The 12,325-nt window shown below is 63.9% G+C and overlaps 1 protein-coding gene across 1 annotated transcript; it reads left to right on the top strand.

Moving 5' to 3' along the window:
• The first annotated feature begins 2,605 nt into the window (after nt 1–2,605).
• Nucleotides 2,606–12,320, top strand: STAT6 (signal transducer and activator of transcription 6). The gene is made up of 21 exons (XM_079329317.1): nt 2,606–2,867; nt 4,936–5,199; nt 5,831–5,960; nt 6,066–6,204; nt 7,635–7,718; nt 7,804–8,108; nt 8,224–8,355; nt 8,447–8,635; nt 8,708–8,795; nt 8,885–9,007; nt 9,123–9,215; nt 9,360–9,566; nt 9,643–9,737; nt 9,833–9,969; nt 10,069–10,215; nt 10,387–10,456; nt 10,730–10,849; nt 10,935–11,036; nt 11,140–11,205; nt 11,403–11,549; nt 11,626–12,320. Exons 1-21 carry the CDS (start codon nt 2,621–2,623, stop codon nt 11,804–11,806), a joined length of 3,066 nt encoding a protein of 1,021 aa, XP_079185443.1. The 5' UTR covers nt 2,606–2,620; the 3' UTR covers nt 11,807–12,320.
• The last annotated feature ends 5 nt before the right edge of the window (nt 12,321–12,325 follow it).

The following is a 12,325-nucleotide window of genomic DNA, read 5'->3' as shown; positions in this document are numbered from 1 at the left end:
GGTGATTTGGGGGGGGGAGATGGAGCGCGCGCCGCCGCCCGCCTGACGTCACCGGGCTCGAGCCGCCGCCGCCGCGGACGGGAACGGGGAGGGGGGGGTGGGGGGGGACACGCGCGTGGCGTTGGGGGGGGGTCCTGCGCGCATGCGCGCGAGGTGCCCGGGCTGCGCCCCCCGGTGGGTGTGGGCAGGGACAGGGTCCGGTGTCGGTACCGGTATCGGTACGGTCCGGGCAGAGGTCCGGTGTCGGTACCGGTATCGGTACGGTCCGGGCAGAGCTCCGGTGTCGGTACCGGTATCAGTACGGTCCGGACAGGGATCCGGTGTCGGTATCGGTATCGGTACGGTCTGGGCAGGGGTCCGGTGTCGGTGTCAATTATGTACAGGCAGAGGTGCGATGCCGGTGCCGGTATCAGTGCCAGTATGGTGCGGGCAGAGACCCGGTGAGAATGTCGGTATCAGTATCGTCTGGGCAGGGGCCCGGGGCCGGTGTCGGTACCGGTGTCAGTATGGTCCAGGCAGGGGACCGGGGCCGGGGTCGGTGTGGTACAGGTACCGCTGCGGGTCCCGGCCCGTCCCTGCTGTGCTGGCCCCCATTCCCCCCAGGTGCGGGGGAGGCCCAGCTCCCCTCTACCGGCACACGGTACCGGCTGCGGGTCAGAGACGGACGGGGCAGCAGGACCCTCATCATCCTCAGGGCAGCGGGACCCTCATCATCCTCATGGCAGCGGGACCCTCATCATCCTCAGGGCAGCGCAACCCTCACCATCCCCAGAGGCAGCGGGACCCTCATCATCCTCAGGGCAGCGGGACCCTCACCATCCCCAGAGGCAGCAGGACCCTCATCATCCTCAGGGCAGCAGGACCCTCATCATCCTCATGGCAGCGGGACCCTCACCATCCCCAGAGGCAGCAGCAGCCTCGCCATTCTTCCAGGACAGCCAATCCATCATCACCCCAAGGGCGGTGGGACCCTGGCCATTCCCCCAGGGCAGCAGGACCCTCACTGTGTCCGAAGGTAGTGGGACCCTCACCGTCCCCCCAAGGCAGGGGGTCCCTCGTCACTCCCCAGGGCACAGGACCCCCGCTATTCCCAAGGCAGGGGGTCCCTCGTCACCCCCCAGGGCACAGGACCCTCGCCGTCCCCCCAGCCGTCCCCACGGGGGCTACAGGAGCAGGGCTCAGGGCCGGGGGTCCTGAACAGCGGACCCCCATCATGGGGGTCCCGTCATCCGCAAGGCTGGCCATCACTCACCCAACTCCGGCTTTGACTGAGAACCGTGACGTCAGAGCCAGAGCCGTGACGTCATCCAGTGGCCACTCCGCCGCCTGCGAGGGCCCGGGGCCGAGGAGGGAGATGGGCAGGGGGTGCCAACACCGTCATCAGGCACCATGCGATCTCTCCGCGTGATGTCATATGTTTTTTTAATTACGCCACACGGCTGCTCCGCCCCACCCCGGCCAGGCAGCTGCGGGGGGGAGAGGGTGATTCAGGCTGCTGCGGCTCCAGATGTTCGGGAGAAGGTCCAGATGTTCCCGGGACACCGCCCCTGTAGAACCACCGGGGTGGCAAAAAACGCGGCGTAACCGGGCGGGCTGGAGCAGTTCTGGGGGCCGGTTCTGCACCCCACATTCCCCCAGAGTCCCCAAACGTCGCACACGACCAAAGAAGCGGGTGATTCTGATTCCTCCCACGCGTGGGTCCCGGCCAGCACTCCACAGCCCCCTCCCCACTGAGTACCGTCCTAGACGGGGGCGTGGGGAGGCCGGGAAGCCCCTTCCCAGTCCCGAACAGCCCCGACGGGTGTCCACCGTCCCGGGATATCCCGGTGCGCAGTGGGCGAGCTGTGCTCACGGGGCCCCCGGGCGAGTTTGATGCTGGAAATGGCAGCACGGAGAGTTCACCGCGACCCTGCCCCAGCCTCGGTACCGTGTCCCCAGCCCTGGCAGGCCCGGTACCGCATTTCAACCCTGGCAGCACCGGGCCCGCATCCCCCGGTTCGCCCCGGTGGCACCGGCGGTGCGGCAGCGCCCCCTGGCGGCCCCGAGGTTACCCTGCCCGGTACTGCCCCTCCGCTCCGGTGGGCGCGGGGATCGGAGCGGCGGAAGGAGCGCCCCGGGGTGGGGTGGGTACCCCCCGTGCAGCAGCAAGCCCCTCCAAGCAATGAACACCTCTTTTCAGTGCCCCCGCTCCCGGTATCGGCTCGGTACCGGAGGGCGCAGGCTGAGGCGGGCACAGCCCGGGACAAACCACGGACCCCAGGACGGGAACCGGGATTCAAACCGCGCGGTGAAACTGCAGCCCGGGACCAACGGACCGGCCCGGTGCACCCGGGAACTGCGGGGCCACGGAACCGGGGCTTCCCCGGTGCGACAGCACCCGCGGGAATGGGCGGGGGGCTTGGAAGGGCAGCAAGGAGGGAGCTGATTAGAGCAGGAGTAGGGAGTAGGTGTCGCAGAGAGGGCGGGGGGACACGCGTGGGTGCGAGCAGTGGGTGGATGGGGGCAGAATGGGGAACCTGGGCCGTCACCAGTGGGATATGGGGTAGAGTGCGGTCATGATGGGGGACAGCAATAGGGAGATACGGGGCAAGAGTGGGGTCACGAGTGGGTGGGGGCTGATATGGGCCGGACGCGAAGCCAGCGGGTGCCGCAGCCCCTCGATGTGGATGCTCGGGGGTCCCAGGTCCTGTCGAGGCTGGTCCCGGTCCCGGTGCCCTCCCATCCCTGTGCTCGCGCGTCTCCTCCCTCTTCCTGCGCTCGGCGCTTCCCGGCGGAGCGGGACCGCGCCCGCCGCCGCTATGGAGTGAACGAGGGGCCGCGGGGACCGGCCGGACCGGCCGCCCCCCGCCCGCGGCTGCTCTCTCCAGGTAACGGGGGACGGGTCCGGGGGCTCTGCCGCTGCTTGGCACCTCTCGCCCGGCTCGGAACTTGTACAGGGGCATCGAGCTGGGAGCCGGGAGGGGACGGGGCTCTGCGGGGTATCCCAGGGGCGGGGGGCTGTCCAGGGGCACCTCCCTGCTCCGGGGGTGGGCAGTGCTACGTATAACAGGCCGAGTTTGGCCTCTGAGGGGGAGCGGAACGATTGTCAGCCCTTCACTGGGGTGTTTGTGGATGGGGTGGAGAAGGAGCTCCGGGATCGGTGGCGCCGAGGCGGCATCGGATCGGCCGCCCACGTGGAAACGCAGCAAGCTCGACTCGAAGTCCAGAGCACTCGCTGCTGGGTGGGTGCAGAGGATGGCACCCCGCTTTCCTGGCACCCCGCTCTCCTGACCCGGCGCTGTTTGTGGACGGTGGGTGCGTGGGGGCAGAGGAAGACCCTTTTCCCCCGATGGAGCCGGACAGCGAGTTCCTGGGACGGGAGCGACACGGAATCCAGCCCGGGCTCCCCGAGCTGTGAGTCATCCTGGGCTGGGTCTGCTGGGAAGGCCCCGCTCCTCTTCCTGCGCACCAGAGGAAATTTTGCTCCCCGAGCGGTCACCATTGGGCAGCCCTCCTGTCCCAACACGTGGGTGTCCTCCCCGTGGCACCGTCACCAATGTCCCACCGTGTCGTGTGTTGTGGCCTCGACTGGAGAACGCTGGCAGCAGTGGCGTCCCCAGCACTCCGGGGAAACTGAGGCACGCTGAGGGTATGTCCCTCAGGCTCTTCCCGGCGAGGACAGAGTCAGAGAGAAGTTTGGGTGTCCATAGCATTTGGAAAACCTCGGAACATCTGTCCTTGCGGGAGCGCCGAGGAATCTGCCGGCGGGATAAGGGAACGTGCCCCGCAGGACGTGGAGGGTGCAGAAAAACCCACCCGCGCCAGGCTGGGAGATCGCAGAGGGCAGTGGGGACATGCCAAGGGTGGGGTCCCCCCGATACAGCCCCCCTGAGGATGAGGGGCTTCGGTTGGCTGCCAGGAAAGGCTTGGTGGTTAATGAGTAACAGCCGTGGGATGTTCCGGCACGTCGGGACAGGGAAAGGGACGGGGAATGTAGGGCAGCTGCGGCTTGGGGACAGGGTTTCCTGTTGCGGTTGGAAAACAAATCCCGTATTCAGTGTGTGGGGGTACCTGAACCCCCTCCCGTGCTTGGGGTCCTCCTGAGCCCCCTTCTCACCCGGGAGACCCCCAACCCCACGAGAAGGCGAAGTTTTTTGGGTGGAGGAGGAAGCGAAAGCGGCAGAATCGATGGGGTTTGGGGAGGGGGTTTCTCCCTCTCCCCAGGTGCCGCATCCTGCCCCGTGTCGAGCCAGTTTCCCCGGCCACAATGTGTGCCTGCCTGGAGAACGGTCCTCCAGGAGAGAACTTGGAAAAGCAGAAGAGAAGAGATGAAAACGTGGAAATTAGGATGGGAAGGATTCAGGGCACGGCTGGGCTGAAGGAACTGCTGTGAGTGATGCCAGGAGGGGATAGGCATGTCCCCTGCCTCAAACTCCTCCTGAGCTGTGGGAGGAGGAGCAGAGCAGCTTCTCCCGCAGGCTCTCAGCAGATCCAGGCATGCCTGGCTTAAGGCTTAAACTCCAGCTTGGCGCTTCCAGCCAGCAGCTGCCTCCCAGGGCTGAGCAGAAATACAGGTTTAATGGCGCAGGAGGATTGGGATTAACCTCGAGGGTGGCTGTTTCTCCCCTCCTGCCAAGATCCCACTGCGACTGTGAGGAAAAAAAAACCACAGCAGCATTCCCAGAATTGCTGCGTGCGTTCCCCACCGGGCATTGACCCCTCGGAGTAACCTCATTCCCTGTGGTGAATCCCCGTTTGCGGGCAGCGTGGACTGGAACTCCTCCAGCCACCAGCTTGGCTCCTGTCAAGTGCGGCTCGGGGGGCTCCGTGCGGGCTCCGTGAGGGCTCCGTGAGGGCTGGGGCTGCTCCCGCCGCCGCTGCTCGGGGCAGGCCGCGGGCGTTTGTTTGCTCCGGCTGCGACGTTGCCCAGTGACGCCGGCTTCCTTCCCCTCGCAGGGCTCTCGGAGCCTGTCAGCTCCACCTCCGCCCTGCGCCTTCGGCGGCTCCGCGCGGCCCAGGCCCGTGGCGATCGCGCTGCCCGGGGCGCTCGGGCCGTGAGGCGGCTCCGCCCGAGGGCACGGCGGGGCCAGGCCTTGCGCGCCGACGGGGGGTCCCGCCGGTACCGCGGCCCCGAGGCTGGGCCGGGAGACGCCGGCGCTGCGGGATCCGCCGCGGGATCGGGCCTTGGCCCCGGGCGGGGCCGGCGGAACCGGCAGCGAGGTGTGTGTTTGTTTGTGTTTGTGTGTGGAGCCCCCCCGTGTCCGGGGTGCTGTGGGGAAGAGGCGAGGGCAGCGCTGAGGGGACGGGGTGGGAATGTTGGAGCTCCTGCTCCGACTTTGGGTGCGGTGAGGCCCTGAGCCCTCAGTCCGGACATTCCAGGTGGAGTTCGCTGTTCAGCGCCCTGTTCCCTTCCTCCTGTTGCTTTCTCTCGTTTCTGGAGCCCACCGAGAGTGAGGGGCGGCTGTCTTTGCAGGGTACACCTGAGGAAGTTCTGGGGATCACCGAGCTCGGTGGAATCCACACTTCTCCCATTCCCCGGGATTTCCACACTTTTCCGGCTCTCCCAGCTCTCCTGTGCCGAGTCCAGCAGCACTTGCCCATCCCTTGGAGTGTCCATGTGGCAGAAATTGCAGGGATTTCCCGGAGATACGGGGAAACTGAGGCACAAGTGGGCTGCCAGCCAGCCCAGGATTGCCCAAGAGGCTGATCCTTCATCAGGCTTCTCACTCCTCCTTCTCCTCCCAGTGCAGCAGCAGGTTCAGACGTGGAGGGAGAAGCAACAACTCTCACCTGCTCTCTAAGGAATCCTCAGCCCTCAATCCCCCCATCTCCTCTCCTATTTATCCCACAGGTGACTGTTCCAAGATGTCCCTGTGGAGCCTCGTGTCCCACATGCCACCAGAGGAGTTCAGCAGCTTCTCCGCGGAGTTTCCCTGGAGCCTGCGCTGTCTCCTGGCCGAGTGGCTGGAGAACCAGCCCTGGTGAGTCTCCCTGGACCCTTCCTCCTCAGAGCAGCACAGAGCTGGGGATCACACAGAGGAGGGTGGAGGATCCATGCCCATTCTCCCATTTTTTCCCCTCTCCAGGGAGTTCATCAATGGCTCAGATGCCTTCTGCAGCAGCGTGGCCAGTAGGATGCTCTCGGCCATGCTGGAGAAACTCCGCAGCGCTGCCGGCAGCGATGGGCAGCAGTGCCAGATCCTGCAGCAAATCAGCAGCATCGAGGTGTGCAGGGACTGGGGCTGGGTCAATTTGGGATTGCAGCCCAGGAAAACGTGATTCTTTTATGCTGGAAGGTCTCAGTGCCTTAGGATGGTCCCCCTGTGACCCTTTTCCAGGCTTGTGAGCAGTGAACAGACTCAGCGATTGGGTTTTTGGGGTGTTCCTGAGGACAGAGGGGGTTTGTTTGCATCCCAGAGCTGAGCTGTGTTCTGCAGCCCAGTGGCCCACAGGGAGCTGCCACATCTTCCCTGAAATGGTTCTGTGGGGACCCCCCTGAGCCCCTCAGCCCGCACAGCCCCACTCGCTGCCAGTTGTTGGTACCTGGGGGCTGTCTGACCAGATGTTCCCCATTTTCTACTTGGGTGTTTGATTTCTCCTTCCTCCAGGCTGTGTGGGGCTGTGTTTCCTCCTGCTGTGAGCTCTGGGTTTCATTTTTGGAGCTCTTTTGTCTTATCAAGGCTGTTGGAATTGCTCTGTCCTTTTTCCAATCCTCTGATTTATCCCCTCTGGCCAATGGAGCTCAAGAGCACCAGGCCTGAGCAGAGCCCCATTCTGGTTGAAAACTCTGCTTTTTTGGTAACAGACCTTTTTAATATCCAACATTTGGGATGGGATCAGCTTTAGTCACAACTTCTGAGTAGCAGGGTGACTTTCCAAAACACGACTCTTGCTTTTTGCTGTAGCAAACAAGCAGATGTTTCAGCTTAGGGATTTTCTATTATTTAAAATGTTAAAGCAGATCAGCTCTCCTGTGTTCCCTCCTCCCTCCATCCCTCATCCCAGAACACCAAATCCTCATTTCTCTGTGTCTGGCCAGGCTGTTCCTTGCTCTCAGTGCTGCTGTGGGCCCCAGGATGGGCAACCACAGGGCTGGGGGTGCAGGCAGCAGCCAAACCTGGGTCTCTCATCTCCTGAATCACACATTTCCCCTGGAAGAGCCCACAGTGCTGCATCCAGACCCCCACACTGGAGCTCCCACCGGCACAGGAACCCACCAAGCACGTCATCAGCCATTCCCCCATCGTGTTTCTGCTGCTGTTTTGGGAAGTAGCTAATTTGGGAAATGAGTGAAGGCCGGAGGAGCTGGCACGGGACGCGAGAGCTGGAGCCAGCAGGGGAATTCCTCTCACTGTTTTCAGTGGAAAGCATTGATCCACCCAGGGCAGCTGGGAGAGTCTCCCCCAGGTGTCAGGCTGGAGGCTGGAGGATGTGCTCAAAGAAGTGGAGAATTCCTTTTGGTTTTGATTTTTTATTTTTTTTTTTTTTCAATTTGAAGTTTCTTCTTCTACTTTTTATACAAAAAAAAAAAAAAGGAGCAAATGATGCTGATGTTCTTTGGCTGGCTGTTGTGTGAAGGAGCTGGGTTGGGAATGTGCCAGCATGAGGGTGGACATGTCCTGTCCCCCTGACACCCCCTCTTTGTGTCCCCCCAGAACACCTTCCGTCGGGACCCTCTGCGGCTGGTGGCCGTCGTGAGATCTGTCCTGGAGGGTGAAAAAGCAGCTGTGCTCAAACGGGTGGGTGCTCCCTGCCCCCATCCTGGGCACCCCAAGGTGCAGGACCAGCCTCAGCCCCCACTGACCCCACTCTGCTCTGCTCCAGGACCACCACCTGCCCCTGAGCTTCCACCGGCGGCAGGAGGAGCTGAAGTTCAGCCTGGGGCTGCAGCGGCTGCAGCACCGAGTCCAGGAGATCCAGGCGCTCCGGGATGAGGGGCCAGGGAGGGATGGGGCTGTGCAGAGCTCCATGGCCCCCAGGGAACTGCCCAACCTCATCCTGGAGGCTGTGAAGGAGCTGGAGGCTGCCAAACAGCAGGTCTTGAAGAGGATCCAGATCTGGAAGAGACAACAGCAGCTGGCAGGGAATGGGGCCATCTTTGAGGAGAATCTGGCACCGCTGCAGAAGAGGTGAGGGGGCACAGGGCAGGGCTGGGGGACCTTGAGAAACCTCCTGCTGCCCTCTCTGGTCCAAGGGGCTCTGGGTGAGTCAGGGTGGGGTGCTGAGTGTCCCCCCTTCCCTCAGGTGTGAAAACCTGTTGGAAGTTTACTTCCAGCTGCAGCAGCAGGTGATGGCAGCAACCACAGAGCTGGGCCCTGAGCTGCTGCCCCGGCTCCTGGAGCGCTTCAACGAGGTGTTGTCCAGCCTGGTCAAGAGGTAACAGGCTGGGGGGCTGTGGTGGCTGGGGGTTGAGGTGGGTCTGGAGCTGGCAGGGCGTTGTGCCACGTGCCACAACTTTGTTCCTCAGCTCCTTCCTGGTGGAGAAGCAGCCCCCACAGGTGCTGAAGACCCAGACCAAGTTCCAGGCAAGCGTCCGGTTCCTGCTGGGCCCGCGGCTGCTGAAGGCAGCACCCAAGCCCTACGTGGTGAGGGCTGACATGGTGACAGAGAAGCAGGCACGGGAGCTGGAGCTCAGCAACTACAACAACACCCTGAGGTGAGCAGTGGGTGTGGGGGAAGGGGGGCTTGCCCACTCCCATTCCCCCACTGACCCCCCTCCTCTGCCCAGCGAGAGCACGGGGGAGATCTTGCACAACACGGTGGCCCTGGAGACCAACCCCACAAGTGGGACCTGCTGCGCCAACTTCAAGAATGTGGTGAGTGCCACCAGTGAGGGGCTGGGCTGGGGGCTCTGTTGGGCTTTTGGGGGTCCTGAGGCTGGGGATGCTCAGCTCTCTCTCCCCAGCTGCTGAAGAAGATCAAGCGCTGCGAGAGGAAGGGCTCCGAGTCGGTGACAGAGGAGAAATGCGCCGTCCTGTTCAGCACCAACGTGGCCTTGACCCCCAGCAATGTCTCCATCCACCTCCAGGTACCAGCTCCTCTCCCGTGGGATGGGGCTGGATGTGCTGAGCCTTGCCCTGTGGGACACCTGTGCTGCACTGGGACAGTCCCATGCTTGGCTCAGGGCCACTCTCTGCCCCCAGGTCCTGTCTCTGCCCATCGTGGTCATTGTCCACGGGAACCAGGACAACAACGCCAAAGCCACCGTGCTGTGGGACAATGCCTTCTCTGACATTGTGAGTGCCACCAGCTGGAGGGAAGGAGCTGGAACCTGGGGCTTGCTGGGCTCTTGGAGTGGGGGGAGCATTGCAGGTGGAAGCAGGAGCCCAGGGGTGGGATGTGGTGGGCATCCTGTCCTGATGGCCCCTGCCCGGCCACAGGAGCGGGTGCCCTTCGTGGTGGCTGAGCGAGTGCCCTGGGACAAGATGTGTGACACCCTGAACCTGAAGTTCATGGCAGAGGTGCAGACCAACAAGGGGCTCCTCAAGGAGCACTACTTCTTCCTGGCCCAGAAGATCTTCAATGACCACAGTGCCAGCCTTGAGGACTTCCAGAACCGCCATGTCTCCTGGGCCCAGTTCAACAAGGTGACTGGGAGGGTTGGTGAGGATGGGAAGGGGCCAGTGTGTCCATGGGGAGCTTCATGGCCTCTCTCTGCCTCAGGAGATCCTCCCTGGCCGGGGATTCACCTTCTGGCAGTGGTTTGATGGAGTCCTGGACCTCACCAAGAGATGCCTCAAAAGTTACTGGTCGGACAGGTGGGTGCCCCGGGGCTGGGCTTTGGGGGGTCCTGATCCCACCCCACCACCCTGAGTGGTCCTGATCCCTGTTCTCCACCTGTGCACCCCTCCAGGCTCATCATGGGCTTCATCAGCAAGCAGTATGTGTGCAAACTGCTGAGCATGAAGCCGGATGGGACCTTCCTGCTCCGCTTCAGCGACTCCGAGATCGGGGGCGTCACCATCGCTTACGTCATCCGGGGCAAGGACGGTGAGATGGGGTCAGCTGCTGTGCAGGGGGGTCCTTCCTGCCAGGGGCTGTGACAGGAACCAGCACTGGAATCCAGTGATGTGTTTTCCCTTCACTCAGGCTCCAGCCAGGTGGAAAACATCCAGCCCTTCTCTGCCAAGGATCTGTCCATTCGCTCCCTGGGTGACCGGATCCGGGACCTGGAGCAGCTGCGTAACCTGTACCCCAACACCCCCAAGGACCAGGCCTTTGGGAGTCACTACAACAGTGAGTGGGGTGGGTCAGGATGGGCCCTGGGCTGCCCCTCTGCACCCCAGCAGTGCTGCAGGGTCTCACCCAGGTGGCCTCAGGGCTTGCAGGGGCAGCTGAGGTTGGTAAAGGTGGTTGGCAGGGCATGGTGGGGGTGGTGGCTCATGGATGCTTCTCCTCCCTGAGCAGAAGAGCAGACAGGCAAGGATGGCCGGGGCTACGTCTCCACTGCCATCAAGATGACTGTGGAAAGTGAAAGGTGGGTGTGAGGCCATGACTGTGCTGGAGGTGTGTGCACATGGGCCAGGGTTTGCACAGACCCCTGGCCAGCCAGAGCACCCCCCTGGGCAGGGAAATTCCTGTCTGGGAAAAACAGAGCGGTGCTGGTGAGCAAAGAGCCCCCCATGGGCCCCCAAGCTGTGCTGGGGCACATCTGTGCAACTCCCACCCTGCCCCCAGGCACCCACTGGCACATGTCCCCCTTCAGAGCCTGGACCTTGCAGTGCTGATGGGGGCCCATGTGCTTTTTCAGGGACCAGCAGCCTCCAAACACCATGGGGGCCCCCCCTGAGGCCCCCCAGGTGCCAATGTTCAACCTGCCCGTGCTGCAGCATGAGCTGCACCCTGAGAGTCTGCAGTCACTGCCCATGTGGTGAGTGCCCTGCTGTGGGGCATGGAGTGGGGGCTATGGCAGAGCCCCCCACCTCAATCTGAACCTCTGTGTGTGTGCACTGCAGCCCCCCCACTCCATTCTGCTCCCAGCCCATCCCCACGGTCTACCCCACGGTTGAGAGCAACATCATGATGACCCCTGACAGGCTCACCTCCCCCTTCCACAGGTAAGAGCAGGGCAGGGTGGGGTGCAGGGTGGACACCCCTCCACCCCCCAGCAGGATCAGGGGTGGGTGTTCCTCCCTCTCTGAGTGCTCCTGCTCCCTACAGCCCATCACCAATGCTCTCATCTCCCTCGCTGTCCCACTGCCACGACCCTGCCTTCAGGCCCACCGGGTAAGACCTGGCACACAGCTGGAAGGGGGGGTACCCTGCCCTGCACCCCTTTCCCCTCCCCACACCTGGAGTGGCCATCCCCAGCTGACCAGTGCTCCCAGGAGGAGGAGCCCCACACCAGCCCCCTACAAACCAAGCAGTGGGGCTGGTGAGTGCCCTGGGAGGGCAGGGTCTACACCATTCTTTACCCTCCCCAGACCCTTCATGCCCAACCAGTACTTGCCTGGGGACATCCCCCAGCTGCTGCCCGCGGGTCCCTCTGCCGAGGCTCAGGACGAGGAGATGCCCGAGCTGCCCCCTTTCCAGGCCGTGGAGGATGCCTCGCTGCAGAGCCCCCCGCGGTGGTAAGCACGGGGAGGGGTCAGCTGGGAGAAGCCCCTCCCACTCCCCCTCCGGTCACCCTCCTGCTTCTGTCCCCAGGATGTCGCCCAGCATGGAGCAATCATCAGTCTCGGAGTTGGACCAGCTGCTGCAGGACGTGCCCCTGTTGCCCCCCTTCGCGCCCCTCCCGCAGCACAGCGGGTACCCCAATTCCAGCCTGTCCTCCTGGGGGCTGGGGGAGGCGCGCTGGGATGACAGCATGAGGCCGGGACACGCCTGAGGGGGCTACTGGGGTGGGGGGACATCGGTCTAGGACCCCCTCCCCACTCCCTCCCAGCCTTGCCTGGGTTCATGGACTTGATACGAACTCCTGCAGGCGTGCAAACTCCAAACTGGGAAAGGCGGGGTTGGGGGGATTTGGGGTAACCCCCGCCCTCCTCCCCCCCTTTTTCCGTGCATTGCTGCCCGCCCCCGCCGCTGCCGGGGGTCCGCGGGTGAGGGGGGTGCAGGCGCAGGGGCCCCGTCCTGCGTGGGGGGCACCGGCAGCCGCACGCGGTGCCCCCAGCCCACGCCGCCGGCATGAGTCACCGCGGGGGCGGCAGGCGGCAGCGCGAACGGCGCCGGGGCGGAGGTGCCAGCCCGGTGCCCGGCGGGAGGGGACACACCGGGACCCCCATGGAGGGGGGACACGACCCCCGCGCACCCCCTCCCTCCCCACAGTCAGCGCTTGCTTTGGGGTTTTGAGCTGTTCCCAAACCCACCCACCCCCCCCCCCCACCCGCAGGCTGGAGCAGGGGGC

This window comes from Erithacus rubecula, assembly GCF_903797595.1.
Source record: "Erithacus rubecula genome assembly, chromosome: 31".
Lineage (NCBI taxonomy): Eukaryota > Metazoa > Chordata > Aves > Passeriformes > Muscicapidae > Erithacus > Erithacus rubecula.
The sequence above is the reverse complement of the archived record's forward strand: the minus strand, read 5'-3'. Positions and strand labels throughout refer to the sequence as shown.

Coding starts and splice junctions, on each gene's coding strand:
- STAT6 (XM_079329317.1), top strand. CDS start 2,621: ATGGGCCGGACGCGAAGCCAGCGGGTGCCGCAGCCCCTCGATGTGGAT. Junction 10,216..10,386: donor CTTTGGGAGTCACTACAACA/GTGAGTGGGGTG, acceptor CTCCCTGAGCAG/AAGAGCAGACAGGCAAGGAT. Junction 11,206..11,402: donor CCTGCCTTCAGGCCCACCGG/GTAAGACCTGGC, acceptor TACCCTCCCCAG/ACCCTTCATGCCCAACCAGT.